The sequence below is a fragment of the Ooceraea biroi genome, chromosome 4, assembly GCF_003672135.1.
Source record: "Ooceraea biroi isolate clonal line C1 chromosome 4, Obir_v5.4, whole genome shotgun sequence".
In the NCBI taxonomy this organism is placed as follows: domain Eukaryota; kingdom Metazoa; phylum Arthropoda; class Insecta; order Hymenoptera; family Formicidae; genus Ooceraea; species Ooceraea biroi.
This window is the reverse complement of record NC_039509.1, coordinates 1,306,653-1,319,187: the sequence shown is the minus strand read 5'-3', so window position 1 is coordinate 1,319,187 and position 12,535 is coordinate 1,306,653. Positions and strand designations below refer to the sequence as shown.

Sequence of the window (12,535 nt, the reverse complement as noted above, 5' to 3'; positions counted from 1 at the left end):
GAGACACCGGCCCCCTCTTTTTCAACCATTAGGACGCCCGCACTTTCGGCGAAGAGAGATAGCTCGAGGTAGGCTTCGGCATCGCGTTCGCCCGCGAGAAGACTTTCGCGGCGCCATTTTTCATGTTTCGTCGCTTGTATACACGCGATGTGTGTACAATGTATATACGCGCCAATGTATATCAGAGCGCACGTCGTTCATCAAAACCGAGACAGAGTCTATGGATCGTGATCGAGAGGGGTGCTCACCGTTTGGAGGATCGCTGTTTTGGAGCCACGCGTCGCTCATCTCGGTAGGTGCCGACGTCCAGGCCATCGGATTCCCGTAATCGTCTTCGTAGGATTTGTTAATCGCCATTCTTTCCATCGCGACACTACTCCGAAACGATTTTTTTAACGGCCGATCACTCACGCATCGCGGCCATGCGTACACTCGACGCGGGAAGCGCCAGTACTGCCAACTTGATTCGACCGCACTCGTTCCTAAAGGCATATCGCAACACCGCAACACCGCCCTGCCGAAAGCTATGTGGACCCCTTCGTGCCGAAAATGCGTCGCCCTACGGCGAGTGTCCACTCGCGTCTTGGAGCTGCGTTGCGACGCGTCGCTCCTTCAATTTTTTTATCATCGAAAATTCCCGGCGAAACGCCGCACGGCGAATTAATAACGGTTATTGGCAGCGTGATTGAGCCCAAGCACTTTATGAGATAAAATATAATAAAAGCTTCAAGTGCATTATCTTTAAAATGTTATTACAAGCGCATCACTTTTCCCGTTTCTTTTTTCCATTAGCACCATCGATCAGCTTCGAAATAATGATCTTCCATCTAAAATAAGCCACGCTCGCAGTTACGTGTCGTATTAGAATTTATTAAAAGGCGAAAGTAGTTTAATGAATGATAAACCGCTCGCGTCGGTTTTTCAACACGGTCTCCGCGTTATAATTGCAATTTCCCCCTTTCCTCTCGTGGGAAATTCATCGATTAATATGATATCCGGAGCATTTTGAGCACCGAATATTGATCCCCAAAATGCCTTCCCACCGAAATAAAATATTCGATAAATTAATACGAAACCGGAAGCTTAAAAGCGGACACGCAATAAAGTAGTGGCATCGAACGCTTTACTCGTCGCTCGAAATGAAATTAGTGCACCGGTCGCGGCATTTAAGGTTTTCGCCGATACGCTTATTGCATTAACAGGCGCACGTACAACAGCTCGGAAAATGCGAAAAGGGACGTGAACGGACGCAGAAATTGAAGCGCTGAGAATGATGCGGATACGGAGAAAACTTTTTCTTCGAAAAAGAATCGAATAATATTATAATTTTGTTAAGTTACTCCTCAATTTAACAATCATTTTAAAAATTATATTCACATCAATACTTTCGTCATATAAATTGTAATTGTAATTATGTAGAAGTAATATCAAAGAGATTACATGAATCTTGAATCTTTCTAGTTATTTGTCTTTCTCGTTCTGGTTCTTGTTCGTCTCGTAAATCTCGACAATAGAGACATCATAATAATCGCTGTTCTTATTTTCAGGTAGCCACGTTCTGCTTGAGAAATTACGAAAGTATAAGCCAAAAATCGCGGTGTTCAACGGCAAACTTATATACGAGGTGTTTTCGGGCAAAAAAGAGTTCGGATTCGGGAGACAGCCAAGCCTGGTCGACGGCACAAATACGGTAAAGCAATTTCTATGTAATTTCCTGATCTTTTTCATCACTATCTTATCCATCAATATCAAATATATCTGCAACATAAAAATTCAAAAACCGCTCGAAAAACGTTCGGAAAAATTTATAAAAGCTGAAAGCTTTTATACGATACGTTCTTTCGTGTTTTCCGAAATGTCACTAATCAGATATTAGAATCAATGTGATTTCAGAGAGTTCGATGCACAGCTCTCCCTCTGCATCTGGCACTAATTGTAGCGATTCCATTATCGCACGAATAGATATAACAGATATAATTGTGATGTAATAGATATACCTAATAAATATGATGGATATAATTTTCACGCGGTTGACACGTCGAGATCCGAATTGATGAAAATTGTATCCGATACCTGCTGACAAATCGTTCATGCGGAATTCTCACCTTTCGATGTTATGTTACAGTACATGTGGGTGATGCCTTCGAGCAGCGCGAGGTGTGCTCAATTACCTCGGGCTGCCGACAAGGTGCCATACTACGCGGCATTGAAAAAGTTCCGCGATTACCTGAACGGTACAATCTCTCATCTGGACGAGTCGGACATTGTCTTCGCCGACTCCAAGCTCAAGAAGAAGGAGCACGAGCCGATAGAGGACAAGAAGCCGGTGTTTACCGACGATCTGCCCGACGGCGAAAATCGAATCACGGAGATCAACGGGGTAAAACAGGAGTCGGGTTTAATACCCGGCAAGAAGAAGCGGGGGAGACCGAAGAAGATCAAGAATCCGGAGGATCAACCAGTGCCGGATCCCGAAAAGCTGGACGCGAATGGCGAGGTAATCAAGAAGCGTCGAGGTCGCCCGAAGAAGATTCACCAGCAGCAGAAGCAGCTAGAGAGGGAAAATCGCGAGCGGGAGCAGCAGCAACAACAGCAACATCAGCATCAGATGGGTCACTTGAACGACGGTTATGGGAACGCGGTAACGAATTGCTTCTCGTCGCCGCTTATGTCACCACCGAAACCGTTCCCGCATATGGCACCATATCCGCAGCCGATGAACGACGCCGGCTTCTACGGCCAGGGCATGAATGACAACAGTCCGTATAACATGAGCGCAAAACAGAGCCCGGTGCATCTACAGTCCCAGCATTACACAGTCCCAAGTCACAGTCCCAAGTCCATATCGCTGTCGTTTACGCATTCAGACCTCTCGTCGGAGATTAATACTGCGATTTCGTCGGAGAACAACTTGGAACCATCGCCGCTCACGTCGCCTAGCGTCGAGCATCCGGACTTTGAACCACCCACCAGCATGTCGCAACAGAACCTGGGTAACGACCATCGCCAGTACAATCCGGCTGGCGGGCCTGATCCTGCTGGCCACCATGGCAGTCCCGGCACGCCGTCACATAATAGTTACGTGGGTGGTTACATGGGCTATCACGAGCAGGCACCAGATGCGCACAATCCACATCCGCATCAGGCGACGTCCACTCCCCTCAGCCAGAGCGCCGAGGATCATTCGCATCACTCGCACCCGACGCCACCGCATCCGCATACGCCCACCCACACGGCCATGTCTCCGCATCACCCGCACGAACAGTATGGTATCAAGAGGAACAGCCAAGATGTGGCGTCCAAGAGTTTGAGCGACCTTGAATCACTGGTGGACCAGATCCCGAGCATAGCTGACGGCGGCTCGCAGCGCCTACAACACGCGCATCCAGGAATGCCCGGCGACGATAGTCTCGCGGAGAAAATGGACGCCCACCATCAGTCCTACATGTCCGGTTTCGGCGGCATGCCAGCCGGTCCAACCGGCATGACCAACTATAGCCCTCCATTGCCACCAGGCGGTGGTATCTACCCTGGCGCTTTGCATCACTCACCCAGTGACACAGGCTACGGCAGCTTGTACGTCATGAACGGTCGTCATCATCAAGACTCTCAACAGCAGCAGCAACAACAACAGCAGCAGCAACATCAACAGCAGCAGCAACAGCAGCAGCAGCAACAGCACAGCAAATCTTATACCGTGGAGAACCTTGCGTCCAGCAACTACACACCCAGCATGAACCACGGCCATCCCGGTAACTCGTACCCGAACATCATACCCGGGCCGCACTATCCGGTGCCGATGGGCTCGACCAACGGTTATTTGTTCGGCGGCCTCGAGTCCAGCCTGATGCAGCGTACCTACGGAATCAGCGGCATGAGCGGCATGGGCGGCATGCACCCGTCCGCTGCACTGGGTCACCCGATGGCGGCGAACCCGTACCCGTACAACGGCTCGTACTCGAGCTCGTTTGACGCTTACCCGGCGCCACCGGCAGGTATACACGCGCCCAGCGCCAATTACCCCGGCTATGTCGGCACGGCTGGCGCGGCGCCCAGCACCACCACCTCGCCGCCGTCCTACCTCGCACCGTCGCACCATAGACCGCCGGTCGACCTCTCTTACGACGGCGTATGATAATCGATGTGAAGCGCCGTCGTTCTTCTCTATTTTCGTTTCTCTCTTGTGTTTTCTTTCTCTTTCTCTCTTTATCTTTCATCATCGCCCGCTCATCATCACCATCCGATCCCCAAGAACAGGAACAGTCCCCGATTCGCGCCGCCTGCCGATCGCCTCCTGCGCGCGCGAGCGACGCGCGCCGCCGCGTTTATCTTTTCTACGTATTTTTACATACACGTCTCTCACACACGCAAGGCTCTCGACGTCGGGGGCACCGTAGCGCGTCGTCTCCTCGTCGTACCCTCGTCTTCACCCTTGCTCGATCGCTCGTGTATTCTACCCCCCGCGACGAGTTACTTCCGCGAGCGCTTTGCGCGCGCGTTCTCATTCTCACCCTTCGCTGATGATCTGTCTCCGTCTCGCGTGCTCTTTTCTCTCTCTCCTCCGTCTGGCTCTACACATGTAGGGTGTCCCAGAATCCGTGAAACAGATGAACGGACAGACTTATTTCTCGCGAAAATCGAAATCAAATTTTCCTTGCTCAAAATATTGGAACGACAAGCAATTGAATAACAAGAATTACTTGTTTGTTATTCAGTCTAGACACGAAATCTGAAGCTTAATTCTCAAAATTTTAGACTCTGAAATTTGAGAAATTGTTCCGCACAATCTTTGTTACATAAAAATTTCGTGATACAATATTGTCCATTTAGATGCATATGCATTTTGGGGCATCGTTAGCAGCTATTGTGTCTCTTGTTTCGACACTCTTCTCGCTTGTTCTCTCTCTCCTTTCTCTGCTTCTACTTCGTCACGCCGTTTCTCTCATGCATTCTCCTTTTTTTTATCTTGCTCTCGATATGCGATTACGCCGTGAGTAATTACGGGCGCGCGGCTCGGGAAACGGGAAACTGCTCGTGAAACGCGACCATGGCGCACGCAACGAATGAGAAACATAAGTCCTTTGCTAGATTAGCTTCGTCGATCGCGTTCTGCACCGATCCGACCGTTAAAATACACACACACACACACACACACACACAATCACATGGATGTACGCGCGTGGGCACGCACACTGATAACGGTGACGATAAATGACCTTAACGCCCAGCAGAGCCAATTACTAATTCGGCCAACGTAGCTGAGGTCAGCCGGGCGTGTAATTGCCCTGTTCCCCTTTTTCCTCCATTGATCAGGTGACATCAATCATCGCCGATTATCACAAACATACCTGCAAACTTCACCCCGGAAACTATGTCACATTTTGAGCGGCACTCGCGATCGCGATCGAGATGGTACAGAGAGCGAAGATAACATGCTGGATATCTTGCTGAATATCTGGACGAATTTGCGATTGCAAAGCTGCCCTCGAAAATCGATAGCAAATAAACCGATAGTAAACCACAATTTACGTCGGATTTACGTCGCCAATGCATCTGTGGAGTGAAGCGCGAAGCCCGAGAAAGATCACCAGATGTTAAAACGGACGTAATCTCGATGGGTTCAGATGTCGATGCTATATGAACACCAAACGATCTCTACGTTTGTTGAGCGATTGGTTGATTGATGCACGTGTGTGACGGGACGTGAACGCGCGATACGTGCACCAATCAAGTCCATTAATCGATGATGATGAAACAGTAATAATGGTATAGACAGATAATGATGATGAGATTAATGTAAGATGCACTTTTCCGTATCTATCGCACCCCAAGACGGAGCTCACCGAAATTATGCCGGTTTTGTCTCTGCGAGGAATCTCTCGATCGTAACGATTGGAACGACGATACCGTTTATTTAAGTATGCGTTTGTATACCGCACTGCGATTGTATTAACTGTTGCCTTGTTATCGTTGTTATTATACTGTATCGCGCGCGTTTGATTGATGCGCTCTCTCTTTAAGCGAATCGTTTTTATCTTAATCTTAATGTCCGAGAGACTATCGATTTTATTTTACGTGATGTATGTATAGTATTATATTTGGAACGAAAGAGATGTTCGCACGATTTTTCAGATTCACTCGTTATTGATCGCGTGCGTCTTAAGTGATCCTCTTGGTGCCAGTTATGATTTTTTTATTGTCGACTAACTAATCTATCTAGTACATGACTGCTTTCTTAGCCACTAAGATGTCTATTTTATTACACACAAAACATTATGACCAAATTGTAATGATGAAAATTTATAATGATATGAGAAACGATACATATGCGGTGCGTGCGTGCGTGTGTGTGTGTGTGTGTGTGTGTGTGTGTGTGTGTGTGTGTGTGTGTGTGTGTGTGCGCGCAACGTATTTTACTAATAGTAAAGTAACTGGAAACACTCGGAAGAAAAGATTACAAAACAATCACCTGTTACGATCAACCGTTGTCGACATAGTGCAATACAATATCAACGATAAATGACTCGTTCTCTTTTCGAATGTGTGCTTAGACCGAGCTTAAGCAAATTCCGAAAACTTTGCGTTCACGAGAAATTTTATGTAATTAGAATTCGTTAAGTCGTGCCGTAATGACACACTGTATCGTCGATGTACAGCAAATTATTTTACACAGAATATATATATATATATATATATATACATATATATATATACATACACACACACACACACACACACACAAGTAATAAGTACGCGAAAAATTGTGAACTGCGCAATTAAAATCACGAAACCCGAATTGTAAAATCGTCGCATCTTTACATAAATCGCCTACTAATCCGCGTTTGTCATCGCAGCGGCGACACAGGTCAAGAACGCGATCATCGATCAATCGCCCGTATATTTTTGCGCACGGAGCACCGTCGGTTATTTTTAATCCGAATCGTTCTGACCCGAACCGGATGTTTATATTCCTATGAATAATAGACACGTCATTATTTATTTCAGTTGTATGTCACTCTCAGTGCGACACACTGATCTATCGATCTGAATATTCAAATTTTCGATTTTGTCCGAGGACACCCGTCGAGTAATTATTCCGATGGACATCGCATTTTCCCGTTGTCGGCGAAAAGAAGAAACGGACGTAGGAAATATTACCGAACTGCGAAGCCGCGCACCGCAATCGCGCCCGCCGCTTTATGAGTTTCGTGAGCTTTTTTAACAGAGTAAATATTAATCGTTATCGTCATTGTATCGTTAAGATTATTGCACATAGTAAGGAGAAGCTTGAGCCCGATTGCGCCGGTGCTAATCTGCCTCAATCGTGGCACGGCTGCTTCCATCAACATTGGTTGCAGCACTTAACCGTGGTTTAATCCACATCCGATCAAACTATTTTTCGATCACATTTAAACTAACGAGGAACGAAGAACATATGAGAAAAAAAACGTATCGTACGATGAAAAGTTGCGTCGACATTTCGCTTTCGGACATTTGTACATCAAAATTTCTACATACGTACGTTTGCATTGCCTGCGGATCAGAGATTAACGTTCTCATCTCTCTCGGAAGGAGATGGACACTCGATTAAACTAAGGTTGACGTGAATCGACGTTGATTGAACCGGCCTCGACGCGTGCGGGACGGAATTCGCGGATGATTGACCGAATTATAACTCGAATCTAGAAATACGGGAGACCCAAGTGAGATACCGCCCGCGCAACCGGATGCTGAGCTCGCGTAATGTAAGATGTAAGTCCTAACGAGAGGCAGAAGAAGGAAGAGACTACTACTCGTTTGACTGCTACTTCGTTTTATCACACACCGCCATCCATTTTCGTACCTCGCGCCCGCAACAGCCGTCGCCGTTCTCGTTGCAACTCTGATTATTATTTATCGTTAGAACTCGATATCGCTGTGGAGTTATATACGTTACTGTCGTTATTAACATAGTCGCGTTACGTTGTCTCGTTAATTATATTCTGTTATGCGTTTCGCATTGCCGAAAGTCACTATATATATTAATACACGAATTACAGAAGCAAACAGGCATGTACACACATACACAGAGCACACACACGCACACACACATACACGCTCACGTACACATGTACAAGAAACGTACATACTTACATGTACACGCAGTCGTATAGGTATTATAGCTGGCATTAATCGACATCCTCCTTTGTCGCTGACCGATCTTGTAAAGTGACGCATCTGGCATGATTATAAATATATATACAGATATAAATATATAAATATATATATAAATATATATAGATATATATTATAAATAAACTATAAATATATTATATATTGACTATATGTAAGGATAAGCGAGCAACATTTATCTCTCGGGATAAAAACCACCTATAGAATGTGTCGAGACATTTAAGATGATGCACAGGGTATAGATGAGAAAAAAATCGTTGATATATATAACTGATGTCTATATTATTATATATAGATGTTTCTTTCGTTCCATCATCGGCCTCAAACACACTCTACAAACACATACACACGTGCGTGCGCGTACACACACACACACACACACACACACACGAGCCATGAGTAGACACGCGATCGAAATATTGTAGTAGATGTTTCTCAAAGATCCACAATCCGATTTCGGGCGACGGCCGAAAATAATAGGTGTCATCGGTGCGTTAGTCATGCAATTGCAACGTTCATCGACATGCTCGCGATGATGAAAGAATGAGGATTGTATACACGTACACACATAATACATACACACATACATACATGCATACACTCACCCCGCCGTCGCGGCTACCGCGCGGCCCGCCATCACACTACTAATTAATTGACTCTTCGATTAATCAAATCAACTATATATAAACTGATTGTAAATTGATCGCTCTAAGGAGACTCTACTATTAAGTATAAATATATATTATACAGATATAAAAGGTGGATTCGCTGTTGAACGTGTCGAATAAACAGAGCAAAAAGAAAAAAAGAAAAAAGAGATTAAACAAAGGTCCCAGGAGTTAAGAGTAAGCGAGTAAGAGAGCTTGGGTCGGATCGCCGGCCTCCGACATATTTTTTAATCGCTTCGAACCTCTATTATTCTACCTACTTAATTAATTAAACGTAAACGGTGTATCTACGTGTGCGCCTGGGCGATCGCGGCCGATCCCCGCTCGTCCTTCCTCCTTCTTCTCCTTCCCCCGCACCCCGTTGAGGGGCGGATCGGCCGGATCGCCCGGACCGTCGAGATGTGTTCTGTATCGAATTAACGAAATGTACTTCTCGAATATTCATCGCTCCTACGAATATCGCGGGACGAGGAAGGGTGACGGATGCACGACGATACTTTGGAAAAACGAGCGAAACGAGAGGAGAAGGACGTGTTCCGCTCCTCGCGGGAAAACCCTGACCGAAACCCTGACGAAGGCCCACGCAGATTCCCCAACGGACCGTTGTGTATCGGGTGCTCAGTGTGTGGATACCCGAGTATCCCGCAATATGTAAATCTGTATGTCTCTCTCTGCCCGTATTACCGCTACGATATTTTATGTGAAGATAAATTGTTACGCAAATACATTACTGATATAACACCGAAATGCAATGGTATTCTTTACCCGAAAAGATTCTGCGATATACAAAACGACACCAATACATGCGGCGCAGTAATCGAGAAACAATATATACATAATTATATACATCCGTGTGATCTCTGTCCCTTGATATAATAATAACATAATAAACGTGTGATCCCGTTTTTTATAATAACTCGCCGAGATATTCAAATAATTCTATAGATACCGAATGAACGCTGATCTGCGTGTAAATTGATTATTTTTCGAAGAAAAAAAGAGAAAATGAAGGTAGACGCGAAGAAAACATTCTATAAGCATTCGCTTGTTGTTTCAAAAATTTCAAATTCGAACAATTGCATGATAAAATGCAACATTCTCATTTTCCCACTAACCAGGCTAAAGTTTTAACGAGGTAACTCACTAGGCTATTTTATCGAGTCGGCTAAGTGAGGGGATGTAACGTCATTGTGCGTTTAACCAATTATTAAAGGACTGCTAAGCGCAACTGCCCATACAGCACAGAAGCTTGCACCAATATTGCAGCGACGTTGCAACGTTGCAAATTGCAATGCAACAGTACAAAGACATTGCAGAGATATATATCCGCAAAATACCAGCACACTTGTAGCAACATGACATTAATATTTCGGAAACATTGCACAATCAAAATTTATAATTAATTAATATTAATAATTCATTTTATTAAAACATTGGAGTCTTCCTATCCTAACGAGATTCGTCCAAATCTATTCGACCAATGATGTGTGTGATGACCAGAATCTAAGCTCGGTAATATGCGCATGCGGTGTTTGTCTCTTTCGACTATCTAAAGAACATGGTGGTTGTACGACGCGAGCATCATTCTAAAAGAAAGTAGTTATGTAAAAGAAAAAGGTAAGTACTTTTTTATAATATTATGTCTAATTATAGCACTTGTGTGCTGTTAAAATCTTGTATCTATTAATTATAATAGAGAATCACTCTATTTGCCTATCTCACGGTTTATATCACTATAACCTCAAAATTATGGAAATTCATTAGAAAACTGCATATTAATAGTTGTAATATTTTTAATAACTTTTTCTGTTATAGAAGCTGTTCGTGAAATACACAATCATGCCACTGATGCAGAAATTGCTGAATGCATTTCCAAGTGGCTTGCTCAAGCTCTGGTTAGGATTGAGAGATCAAAGTATGTCATTTTACATATAATTCTATACATACTTGCAGTATGTATATTTTTATGTAATTTTATGCTAATATATGAATTTTAATTCCTATTTTATTTTTACAGGCAACATACAAACAAAAACGAAGAAAATTCAATTATTTAATTAAAGGAAAAATATTTTAACATAATTAAAGGAAAAATAATATCTCAAGAAGAGGATTTTTAAGTTTTTTTTATAAAGAACAGTTACTTTTTTATAACAAAAATAGAGAAAATGTTTATTTCATTTTTTATTACTATTGTTATATTACATATAATTGTCTATTTATGGTAATAAATAAAAATATTGAAGTTATATAAATAAAAATATTTAAAGTATATAATAATGAATAATTATAATTATTGCAAATTCATTACATTGCAATATTATTATGACGTTTCGTTGCAATGTTCCGAAAAGCGGACATTTTCACATTCCTGCAACCCCATAGCAATGCTGCAGAAACATTTCGCAGTGAATTTGCAATGTTGCTACGTTGCGGTGGAAGATTCCTGCAATATATATGCAATCTTTGCGTGCTGTATGGGTGAAGACTAATCTGCGAGATATACAATGTGAGTCATGTTTTAAGGGAATATAATAAAGAACAATTACTGAAGAACAATTACTTTGCGTACAAGGCCGGCGTAATCATGACGATCGCGTGTTAGTGAAAGAAACGGTCAACCGGAAGCGCGTCGGCATTGATGAATTTTTATGGCCGAAATTGCGGAAGTTAATCAACTTTAAAGTATCGTGTGTGAGAAATTTAATTTTCGATTTTATGCGATTTCTTTTATTATTATTAATAAATTGCGAGATTCGCGAATATTAAAATATGATTATTATGGCGGAATGTTTAAATAAGAAAACAAAAAAAGTTATATAAATTATTGAAAAATTCGTGTGAAATTTGATTTTTCATCGTAGGAACGCTCTCCCGTTGCGCCATCGTGAACACGAAGAGAAAAATTGATAACAAGATAACGAACCATCGAATCGCGAAAAGTCGAAAGTCCATGCATTTTTTTCATGAGCTAACTTTCGCTGTTGTTCCTTCATCGCTATAATTATTCCCATATAATTATTTACCATTAAATTACAATTAACTTACCATTACCGAGAAAAGAAGAAGGAAAACGAAAAGAAGCGATCGCAAAGCGATGAATTATAAGAGAAGATTCACACGTATTAATGCGGAAAAGGAGAGCATTCAAATTACGAAAGGCAGTATTATAAATAAATAGAAACATTTTTAATTAATATAATTATTGATGTATATATAATATTAAAACTATTTGTTACAAACATACAAAATTGTAAAAAACGTAATGCTGAAATTTTTAAACTCATATTCTTCGAAAAAATTTAATAGAAATTAATACTAAAAAAGAAACTCTTAGTAATAATAAAAGTAAAATTGAAGTATTAGTAAACAGATTTTGGCAATCTACTATTTTAAATAAATATAATAAATAAATTTCGCAAGATCAATTTCATTTCAACGATTCTTTAACAACACAAAGTATAGATGGGGAAATAAAACAATATAAAATATGAAACAATTTTGTTTATTGCAAATACATCGCATCGGGATAAATACAGCTCTCTATATGCTTATTACGAAAGCTTTGTCACTAAACATTACCGTGACTACTGCTAGTATCACTACCCTCTTTATTAACTGTAAATTTGTTCGTTCTAATTGCACTTTCTACATCTTATTCCTTGTCTCTTTTCTCTCTCCAAAGCTCAAATATA

General features: G+C 42.4%; 2 protein-coding genes across 2 annotated transcripts in view; one reads left to right on the top strand and one right to left on the bottom strand.

Annotated features, from left to right (window-relative positions):
• Window positions 1-1,521, bottom strand: part of LOC105285577 — a 117,358-nt gene extending 115,837 nt beyond the window's left edge. Inside the window, 1 exon segment of the mRNA XM_011349840.3 lies at window positions 249-1,521. Within this exon segment, the coding sequence (XP_011348142.2) occupies window positions 249-492 (244 nt within the window). The 5' untranslated portion in view covers window positions 493-1,521.
• Window positions 1-9,587, top strand: part of LOC105285578 (atrophin-1) — a 123,642-nt gene extending 114,055 nt beyond the window's left edge. The window contains exons 10-11 of the mRNA XM_026969003.1: window positions 1,548-1,690; window positions 2,126-9,587. Of these exons, the coding sequence (XP_026824804.1) occupies window positions 1,548-1,690; window positions 2,126-4,135 (2,153 nt within the window). The 3' untranslated portion in view covers window positions 4,136-9,587. The remainder of the gene's footprint in view (window positions 1-1,547; window positions 1,691-2,125) is intronic.
• Window positions 9,588-12,535: the final 2,948 nt, after the last annotated feature.